The following is an 11,303-nucleotide window of genomic DNA, read 5'->3' on the forward strand; positions in this document are numbered from 1 at the left end:
ACTTATTATTTCATCCATTTACAATTGATCACATTTGGGCTTGGGCTATATCAACCCCTGACCCAGTCAGATAAACTATGAGGTAACAAAAATATTTGAGTTTAGATCCGGACGTCCGATCAGAATCCGTTCAAGGTGGAATGCACAGGGAACCTTCAATATTCATTCCAAAGAAGATCGAACGGTCCGGATCTAAACTCAAAATTTATGTTACCTTAGGTAATATGAACTCCCCCACCCACCACCAAACAAGCATGCTCTCATGTTTTACAGTTAAGATTAATTCTAATTGGACCTAACTTAATCAGGTGCCTATTGAATATGTAGAGGTTCTCTTTAAGGTTCGTGTCAGATTAAAAGAATAGTCCGAATACACTAATTTTAATATTTTTTTTTTTAAGGTACAGAAGGAGATCCGAATTCCCTCACCCCCACCTCCTGAATTGAGATCACCAAAAGTAACTCAAATTTTTAATTTGGATCCATACCGTCCAATATGTTTTTGCAAAAATATAAAAGGGGTCTTTTGCTTCTCACCTTGAGCCAGATTAATTCGAATTTTGATCGGACAGTCCAGATGCAAACACAATATCGCCGTGTTTAGGATAACCCTTTTCTAGTTAATTCTCGCAAAAATACATATCGGTGCACTGCTGCAAGAGTGGAAAAATCATACCGTGATCAAGTCATTTTTTCACATACCTTGTCAATGTTGTGACCAACATGTCGAGAGTGGTCATGCCACGTGAATCACATCATGACTCGTGACCAAGTTGTGCTTTGACTTAATGTATCATGCTCAAAGATGTCGTGACCAATCGTGCCGTAACTAATCAAGTGACTGTTAGTCGCGTTTGATAACATTTGACTACTCTTACAATTAAACAATAAGTTTAAGTTGTTTATTTAAAAAAATTCAAAAAAGTATCCAAAAATGAATATGAAACGATTCTTTTAAATATTAAAATGAAAAATTGATGTTAAAAGAAATATACTGTAACTAATCGTGCCGTGTCTTTTTTGCTAACAATTAGTTATGGCACGTGAATAATCACGGTATTGAACACGGGAGTGATGATACGTAATCAACATGCATGCGTACCTTTCTGTTTTGTGACAAAGCCAGCTCCGGTGTACACGATACTCATAGAAAATTTAATTTCATTAATCATTGATGGTAGGACACAAAAAGTACTTGAATAGTGTTACAATCACAACTGATAACAATCAAAATGAAGCACACGGACAAGGCATAACTACCTAAAAGTATAAGGTTCTTAGAAGGCCCCCAACATCTGATTGAAATAGAAAAATAAAAAATTTTAGAAAGCCCCCAACACCAATTCTTCCTTCCATCCGAGTTGAGGGTAGTATACACACGTTACATACTATATAACATCTGATTACACAATATTATTAGTTAAATAAAAATTAAAAAATAAAGATTCTGTTCTATCATCTACCACTAGATAAACAAGAGAGAGATGTCATCGTAGAAGGGTTTGACAATACATAAGAATCGAATCCTTCATTCTGAAGCATTGCAAGTGTACTATAGTTCATATATATTGCCGATAATTCTGGTATGGATGCATCGCCTTCCATATATTGCACAACTTGTCGCATGCTTGGCCTGGCACTAGGTAGTGGATGTGAGCAAAGCAAACCTAGTTTTAGCACCATATCTACCTCCTCTACTGTATAACAATCACCTAACCTCGGATCCACAATATCGGCTAACAATCCAAATTTCCAAATTTCTAACACCCAATCGACTAGAATTGTTCGCTCCCCTTGTGCACCGGGGTGTAATGGCCTCTTACCGCAAACAACCTCTAGTAGGAATGCACCAAAGGCAAACACATCAGTAAGAGTTGTTGCCTTACCAGTTCTGGCAAGCTCTGGGGCAATATAACCCATTGTACCTGCCAAATGGGTGGTTTGAGGGTCGGTATCATAGTTCGAAAAATCGGCCGATTCCGATTCAAATCGGCCGATTCAACTCGGAATCGGACTGGACCGATCCGATTTTTGCCCGATTCTCAAGGTGGTGCGATTTTTTTCAAAAAAAGCGGATGAACAGTGAAAAAATCGGCCGATTTTCCGATTTTCTAACCGATTTATACCGATTCAAGCCGATTTAAAGCAAATTGAGCCGATTTAAAGAAATTTTTTTTTCAATGTCACTAACCTGTGCCGATTCAAGGCGGAGGAGAAAGAGGAAATCGGGTCTATGCGATTCTCGGGTCTGTGCGCCTGTGCCATTTGAGTGAAAGACGAACGAGACAGAGGAAATCGCGTGCGCCGGTGCCAGTCAGCGGAAGAGAAACAGAGAAAGGGAGTCTCGAGGAAAGGAGAAAGAGATGGAACGGGAAGAGGAAAAGAGAAGAAAGGAAGAGAAATGGGCTGTGGGGTCCGCTGTCAGTGGAACAAAAGAGGAGAGGGAATGGAGGGGAATGTGATGGACCCGAAAATTCCATTCAATTGGGTTAATTCAGCACATGAATTCAAATCACAGCTTTGAGATCTGTGCTAGCTGTGATCCGATGGAATAAGAAAGGTTTTGAAAGAAATCAATATATATATTTGAGTGTGGAGTGTGGATCCGAACCCTTCAATTAAATTTGATTAATTTCATTTCTTCTTCAAGACTTTGAGATTTGTACGGCTGGTATTTGATTGATTAATATACTTCCTAAATTCTAAATTGTCATGTAGCACTTCAAATTTAGCTAGCTAAGAATCAACGAATCTATTTATTTATTCTTAATTAACATAGTTTTTTTTATAAATTATTTTTATCAATTTTTTCCTACTTTTTAGCTACAAAACAAGGTTTCTGCCAAAAAAACCCGATTTACCGATCCGATTTTCCGATTTCGGCCGATTTATCTGATTCTAACTAGGCGGTCAAAAATCCGATTCCGATTCCGATTCCGATTTTTTGAACTATGGTCGGTATCACGATCGTATAGTCTTGCAAGGCCAAAGTCACCTAATCTAGCATTTAAATCACAGTCTAATAAAACATTGCTTGCCTTAATGTCTCGGTGGATGACAACTTGCTCCCATTCCTCATGGAGGTATAAAATACCTAATGCTACTCCTTTGATAATATTGATTCGTTGGATCCAATTAAGGGTCGGGTTTTCATGACCATACAAATACTTGTCAAGACTCCCATTTGGCATGTAATCATATACCAAAAGGAGCTCCCCTTTACTCCGGCAATAACCCAATAATTGAACAAGGTTTCTATGCCGGAGCCGGCCAATGCTCACAACCTCTGCAATAAATTGCTTGATACCTTGGTTGGATTCGTGTGTGACTCGCTTGACTGCAACTTTCATTTTGGACACAGGTAAAACCCCCTTGTAAACCCTCCCAAATCCACCACTTCCAAGCAACTCTTTTTCCTTAGATCCATTGGTTGCTCGATACAAATCTTTGTATGAGAAGAGATGTGGACCAAACTCAACTTCCCAATCTTCAAGCAGATCTGTGTACCTGAACCGCCTCTTCACATATAGGAAAAGGAAAACAACTAAAATAATGAAGGCCACTGAAGCAAAAGGCATCACTATTTCTAAGACTTTTGATCGGCCATGTGGGAGCTTTGGTAACTTTGATAGGTCAAGGGAAGGTGCTGGTCCATTTAATTTGAAGCTCCATCCAAGAATGTAGTGAGAGCTACGGATAGAGCCAGTGGAAGAAGAAAAACCAACGTACATAGAATCGCCTAAAACTGTTGAGAGATTAAAATGATAAACGAGTAGAGGTGTTTTTGGTTGGGACATTCCAATGGGAGATAACGAAACACTAATTCGTGTATCATTGCTCCAATATTCAACCCATACTTGCATCGCTTTACCACTTTTAAGGCTCAATTCATTAAAAGATCCTAAATCATCATGGTATCCAGCAGAAAAAGATAGGCTTGAAATCAAACTATTTATATCAATACCGACATGGTTGTCATTCATATCATTGAACTCAGGGTTATTATTGGAAGTTAAAGATAGTCAACAGAATTTGGATAGTCAAACAGAATTTGTTACACCAGAATTAGTTTAACATTCTGTTAGAGATAAGATTAGATGGCTGTTAGCAATGTAATAGGCAGTTAAGCATTCTGTTCAATAGATGATTCCAGTCACATACGTTGGCTATATATAGAGCATGTATCAGAGTTGTACAAACACACAAGATTATGAAATAAAGATTCAAAAGCACAATTCTCTATCTTCTTATTCTTAGTTCCTTTTATGGTATCAGAGCCTCAAATGGCTGTCAATGGAGAAATTCCAGTTCCACAAACACAAATGAATCGATTCGAATCAGTGATTCCACTCAATCTACCTATCTCTACCAAGCTCACTCACACGAATTTTCTAACCTGGAAGTCTCAGCTTTTGCCGGTCATCAAGGGTTATAATCTTGGTCAGTATCTTGAAGAAACTCGAACCGGCAATGGTGATTTCTCCGAGCAGCAAGACCAATTGATACTGGCATGGATGCGCTCCTCACTGACTGAATCACTTCAAGCTCAGGTGGTCTCGTGCAACTCCACTGCTGAGCTTTGGTCCAGCTTGACCCAGATTTTCTCCGCCACCTCCCGCGCTCGTCTGACAGATCTTCGCCGACAACTCCAGACGACCTCCAAAGGTTCTTCCACCATCTCTGAGTATCTTCAGTGTATGCGCCAGATCTCTGATGAGTTGGCATTCATCGGTTCACCTCTGACTGACGATGATCTCGTCTCTTCTGTGCTCAATGGCCTCGGTGTCGAGTTCAATCCTTTTGTGGTCGCCGTTACCACTGCAAGCCGCCATTCCCCTCTCTCTTTCTCCGACCTACATGGTCTCCTTCTCTCTCACGAGCACCTGCTTCAAGTTCAGAACCCCTCCGCCTCTCTCCCTTCCATTGAGTCTCCAGCCGCATTCGCTACTCATACCCGACCCAATTCTCGCGGACCCGCACCTCCTCACACCCGTTATCTGTCCAGGCCGAATCATCAGACTCAATACCGACCACACTCTTCTTATTCTGGATCAAGGCCCAATTATCCCTATCAGCCCAGATCCACTACACCTTCTTCTGGGCCGGTTGCCACCTATCTTCCTAGACCGCCATCTGCTCAGTCCACTGGCCCACGTCCAAACAAGCCCCAATGCCAGATCTGCATGAAGTTCGGCCACACTGCTAAGATATGTTATTATCGTTTTTCAGCTGACAGAGAAGGGTATAATTCTGGTCAATCACCTTCCACTTTTCATGCTTACCTAGCTGAACCGGCTGATGCTCAAGAAGATGGATCCGAGTGGATTTTGGACTCGGGAGCTACCAACCACGTTACAAGTGATGTCAACAACCTCTCATCCTTTTATGCCTATGAGGGTACCGACAACCTCCAAATAGGTAATGGTGAAGGTCTCCCCATTTCAAACATCGGTTTTTCTTCATTTAAAGTCTCTAACCACACCATACACCTTCACAATATCTTGCATGTTCCCAATTTCTCTAAGAACCTTATTAGTCTTTCACAATTACTTCTTGATAATCCTCAATTGATTGTTGAATTCACATCTTGTTTTTGTGTGTTCAAGGACCCCCTCATGAGGACTACACTCCAAGTGAAATGTACTAATGGTCTTTTCTACATCCCTTTGAAGCTTCTCTCTTCTTCTCCACAAGCTTTTATTGGGATTCGTACTTCGGCCGATCAATGGCATGCAAGACTTGGCCACCCTTCACAATCTACTACTTTGCATTTACTTCATTCAAAAAAATTGCCTTGTAGTTCTCATACCTTGTCTCCTTGTAATAATTGCCTTATGGCTAAATCGCACAAATTACCCTTTTCTTCTTCTCTTTCTTCTACAAATTCTCCCTTAGAGCTTATACATTCCGATGTGTGGGGACCGTCACCAATTACTTCTTTTAATGGTTTTCGGTATTATGTGACATTTATTGATGATTTTTTCCGATTTACTTGGGTATATTTCATGCATCATAAAAGTGAAGTGCTTAATATTTCTTCTTCTTTCAAAGTCTTGGTTGAGAACCTTTTAGGTACTTCTATTAAAATCTTGCGTACCGATGGAGGCACCGAATTCAAACCAATTCATTCTCGCTTCCCACAAATAATTCATCAAACCTCTTGTCCTTATACACCCGAACAAAATGGGGTTGCCGAATGCAAGCACCGCCATATTATCGAGCTATCTCTTGCCTCAATGTCTCATGCCTCGGTTCCAAGTAAATATTGGGATGAAATTTTTTCAAGCGTGGTGTATCTCATCAACCAATTACCCTCTCATAACTCTCATATTCCCTTCACCACATTGTTCAACAAAGAACCCGACTACACCTTCTTTCGTGTCTTGGGTTGCCTTTGCTTCCCTTACACACGTCCATACAATGACCACAAACTTCAAACCCGAGCTTTACCCTGTGTTTTCCTTGGCTATGCATCTCACCAAAAAGGGTACCGTTGTTTGCATCTTCCGACTAACAGAATATTTATCTCACGCCACGTGCAATTTGTTGAGAATCATTTCCCCTTCACCTCTCTACCTTCACCTGGCGATCCTCCCAACCCTTGCAATTCGGTCACTAATTTTTTATTGGGCCTCATACCTTCCAGTCAAACCTCTACAGCTCCATCTGATTCTAGCCATATTAATTCGGCTCCTGTGCCAGCCCAAATAAATACACAAGTAGACAATTCGGATGCCCTCCCAACAGGCCTCACAGATCCCTGCATAGCCCAACTCGATGCTAGTCCTTGCATAGCCCAATCTCAGGTGCAACCCGAAGTGGCTATTACCTGCACAACACAACCCGAAGTGACATCTTCAGTTTCTTGCCCTCCAACCGAATCAGACCCAGCTACACCTGTTTTATCTATTGCCGCAACTTCTGTTTCCACTCATCCCATGGTCACTCGTACCCGAGATCATACACGCAAGCCTCGTACATATCCTAATCATGTTGCTTTTCATGTTTCTGTTGAGACCGAACCACATTCTTTTTCTCAAGCTAAAACCGATCCTCATTGGCAACAAGCTATGCAAACCGAGATTGATGCTCTTCACAAAAACCAAACTTGGACACTAGTTCCACCGCCTCCTTCCCAAAAAGTCATTGGTTGTAAATGGGTTTATAAAATCAAGCGCAAAGCCGATGGAACCATAGATCGGTACAAAGCCCGTTTAGTTGCCAAAGGGTTTCATCAAGCCGAGGGAATTGATTACTTTGAAACTTTTAGCCCTGTCGTACGTCCCACTACTATTCGGCTCATTCTATCTCTTGCTGTCACTTTTAATTGGCCGATTCGGCAATTGGATGTTCAAAACGCATTCTTACACGGTGACCTAACCGAGCAAGTCTACATGATCCAACCTCCCGGATTTATTGATTCCCAATGACCCGATCACGTTTGCCTCTTTTCCAAAGCTCTCTATGGCCTCAAGCAATCTTCAAGAGCTTGGTTTCAAAAATTAAAGTTGGTTCTTCAAACCTTCGGGTTTTATGGCTCTCAACATGACCCTTCTCTATTTCTATCTACTTCTCATGGGCATGTCACGATTATTCTCGTTTATGTCGATGACATCATTATCACCGGCAATAACCTTGACTATATTCACTCCTCTATCTCACTTCTCTCAACTGAATTTGCCATCAAAGACCTAGGCAACTTACATTTTTTCTTAGGCATTGAGGTCAACCGCTCTTCCAAAGGCATTCATTTATCCCAAACAAAGTACTTGAAAGATTTATTGGTTCGCACCAAAATGCAGCACTCTAAACCAGCTACTACCCCTATGGCTTCCAATTCGATCTTATCTATCCATGACATGCCTCCCTTTGAAGATGTGCATTTATATCGTAGCATAGTTGGCGCTCTCCAATATGCCACCTTAACCCGTCCCGATATTTCTTTCGCCGTGAACAAAGTCTCACAATTTATGCACCAACCATCTATTCCTCATTGGGTTGCCGTAAAGCGCATACTTCGCTATCTTCTTGGCACCCTTCATCACGGCTTATTTCTCTCATCCGCCTCTTCTCTTACACTCCACGCTTATAGTGACCCGGATTGGGCCGGTTCCATTGACGATAGACGATCAACTACGGGCTTTTGCATATTTTTGGGTCGCAATCTTATTTCTTGGAGCGCAAAGAAACAAGCCACCGTATCTCGTTCTAGCACGGAGGCCGAATACCGAAGTTTATCTATCACTTGTGCCGAATTACTTTGGTTGAGATATCTCCTTCATGAGTTGCACATCACTACCTCCTCTCCATCTACCTTGTGGTGTGATAATATCGGCGCCACCTTCCTTGCCTCCAATCCTATGTTTCACGCACGAACGAAGCATGTTGAGATTGACTACCACTTTGTCCGTGAACGTATCGCTTCCAAAGAACTCAACGTGCGTTTTCTTACTTCTTCTGATCAGCTAGCAGATCTCATGACCAAGCCCTTACCTTTTCCTCGCTTTGCTGCTCTTCGTGACAAGCTTACAGTGTGCTCACACACTTCGCTTGAGGGGGGGATATTGGAAGTTAAAGATAGTCAACAGAATTTGGATAGTCAAACAGAATTTGTTACACCAGAATTAGTTTAACATTCTGTTAGAGATAAGATTAGATGGCTGTTAGCAATGTAATAGGCAGTTAAGCATTCTGTTCAATAGATGATTCCAGTCACATACGTTGGCTATATATAGAGCATGTATCAGAGTTGTACAAACACACAAGATTATGAAATAAAGATTCAAAAGCACAATTCTCTATCTTCTTATTCTTAGTTCCTTTTAGTTATCTAAAGTATCAAGCTCAATGGCGAAAATATGATTGGTGGCATTGCCAACGTTTTGATTATTGAGGAAGCCCAAGTATTGGCCTGGCAAGGCGGCGGAGAGATTCTTCGAGGGTGATATGAAGAAGGCCATCCCATTGCTGCTGATGGCAACGTACTCCGAAATAATTGCAAATACAAATGTGGTTGAGAAGGAAGAGGTGGTCCTGCCGAAGCGAATTGGAGAGGGATGGAAGGCATGACCTTTCATTCGAGACGTTTCGTTAGTTAACCTCAAAAGGCCATTCGACTCGATGTAGGCTACACCATCTAGGGTTAGATTTGCACTGGCGAATCCATTGAATGTAAATTCTGCTTCTTGGCTGACTGAGGATGTGATTTTTAAGAGGACGAGAAAGGCCAAAGCAAAGCTTTTAATCATGAGCATGGCTAAAGAAACAAATTATTTGATTAGAAGATGAGAAAAGCTCACTTCGGCGTGTTTCTTTCCATGTGAGATATAAAGTGAGCGGAAATTATTTATTCATGTGAGAGATGAGGCACCAAGCAAAGGAACCGAATCGTCTGCCCCCCTGGGGCAGGAAATTTCTGCTCCCAGAGTCACTGCAGAGTGGGTCTCCATATAATCCTAAACCCAAAACCACTTTAACCCTAAACCCTTTAACAGTAACCGGACCCACCCCGCAGTGACTCTGGGGCAGGAATTTCCTGCACCCCAGGGTCAGGAGATCTAGTTCCCCAAGCAAAAGCGTCTCCTTGTACAATTCAGCGTACCTAAAGTCGTAATTAAACAATTGAATGGGGAACAAATTTCTGGTTAAGTACTTGTTCTTGTGTAAATATTAACATTGACACTAAAATATGCATCTGACTAAGCTTTATAATTTTGTTGAAATTTGTTACGTTGAGTATGTTCTTATGCTCAATTAAAATTTGACTTAGAAGTAATTAAGGTAAGAGATAACAAGGAGACACCGAAAACATTGCAACATTAAACTAACAAATCTGAAGAGCACTAAAGAAATTTGTCATGAATTAATGGCCAATTATTGAGTGAGATTATGATACTTTATAATGTGCATAATCGGTTCTGATATGGATCTATATCTCTAATAATTAATCTGAATTGCTTAATATGATTTCCAGATGAAAATGTATGTGCAGAGATCAAATTTAACATTTTTTTAAAGAATTTTTTACTAATTTTTAAAAGGTATAAAATTACTACTTGTGTACGGTTCATAATTCTTTGATTAGGCAGTTAATTTTTTACTTATTTTATAGAAAATATAAAATTTTGTCTTCATGTACATTTTTATATGAAAATTATGTCAAGAGTTTGTATTGACTATTTAAAATTTGAAAATAAATCCAAACCATTCAAACCAATCTATTTCAAATTTTAATTGAGATTGTATTGTATTGTCTTCATGTACTATTTAAATTTTAATTGAAAATTATGTCAAGAGATTGTATTGTCTTCATGTAATATTTAAAATTTTTCAAATCCTATTTCAAACGGTGAATCCAAACCGTTCAAACCTATCTATTTCCTTAGTTGTATGTTACATGCAAAATTTATAATTTTTCGAATTTATTAAGTCAAGCAGTCAAATGTGTGAGTTTTTAAGTTAATTTTAATGCATTCATTTTTTAACATTTTTGACCATTTAATTTGATACTAAAATAACTAGAAAATATTAAAAATTTACATGTAAATGCATCACTCACCAAATAAATCGGTTTCAACGGTTTGAATTAATTGTTTTAAATCTATCTAATAAATTTTGTAGTTGGTGTCATATGACCCCGATGTCATACTAGCTGAACTCTATAATACAGACGGACCTACGTAGTACAAAGTATTGTAGCCTCACTCACCAATTATAAATTAAAGAAATTTCGCATGCTAATTGTTTGAAGTTGCAAAAGTCAAGATCAAAACATACGATCAAATATTAAAATAAAAGGTTAATATATGAATAATCAAAGTTGTCCAAAGGTCAAAATATCTTGATTATTTTGGTAAAGTCGCTTTCTAGTGATTGAACAGGGCCACATGAACGCGCTAATCTCCTCAACTTTTTGATCACCAGATTTATCACAAATTTTATTGTACTGGAGAACGGAGTAGGTTATATGGGTATCGGATTTACTTTTGATTTCAACGAGCTCTAACATGGTTTGATTTGCATTAAAATTTAGATGCACGGAAACTGAACAAATACACACAGATTTTAAAGTAAAACGCACACATATTAATGCAAATTAGACGGTATTTGAATTCATTGAATCAAAATAAATCCGATGTGTATCAGACCTACTCTGAATTTATTGCAGTGATGCCTGTTACATACTTACATGTGTACTTCTTTAATTTGTGTTAAGGTTATCTCCCCCTTTAGAATTTTTCATTTGGAGAATTTTTTGGGGAGTATACTATTGAAATATTAGGTTAACTCAGATTTGGGAACCC

At 39.5% G+C, this 11,303-nt stretch overlaps 1 protein-coding gene across 1 annotated transcript; it reads right to left on the reverse strand.

Annotated features, from left to right (window-relative positions):
- Nucleotides 1–1,144: 1,144 nt before the first annotated feature.
- On the reverse strand, nt 1,145–9,285 carry LOC144554784 (L-type lectin-domain containing receptor kinase SIT2-like). The gene is made up of 3 exons (XM_078303130.1): nt 8,837–9,285; nt 2,966–4,009; nt 1,145–1,958 (listed from the first exon to the last, which is right to left on the reverse strand). The coding sequence occupies exons 1-3, from the start codon at nt 9,252–9,254 to the stop codon at nt 1,456–1,458; spliced, it is 1,965 nt and encodes a 654-aa protein (XP_078159256.1). The 5' UTR covers nt 9,255–9,285; the 3' UTR covers nt 1,145–1,455.
- Nucleotides 9,286–11,303: the final 2,018 nt, after the last annotated feature.

This window comes from Carex rostrata, chromosome 5 (assembly GCF_964058835.1).
Source record: "Carex rostrata chromosome 5, lpCarRost1.2, whole genome shotgun sequence".
NCBI classification, from domain to species: Eukaryota; Viridiplantae; Streptophyta; class Magnoliopsida; order Poales; family Cyperaceae; genus Carex; species Carex rostrata.

Excerpts from the sequence above, each read along its gene's own strand:
- LOC144554784 (XM_078303130.1), bottom strand. The coding sequence starts at position 9,254 with ATGCTCATGATTAAAAGCTTTGCTTTGGCCTTTCTCGTCCTCTTAAAA. Across the intron at positions 4,010-8,836 it reads TTTCGCCATTGAGCTTGATA|CCAATAATAACCCTGAGTTC; the intron begins CTTTAGATAACT and ends TATCTTTAACTT. Across the intron at positions 1,959-2,965 it reads CCTTGCAAGACTATACGATC|ATGATACCGACCCTCAAACC; the intron begins GTGATACCGACC and ends ATTTTTCGAACT.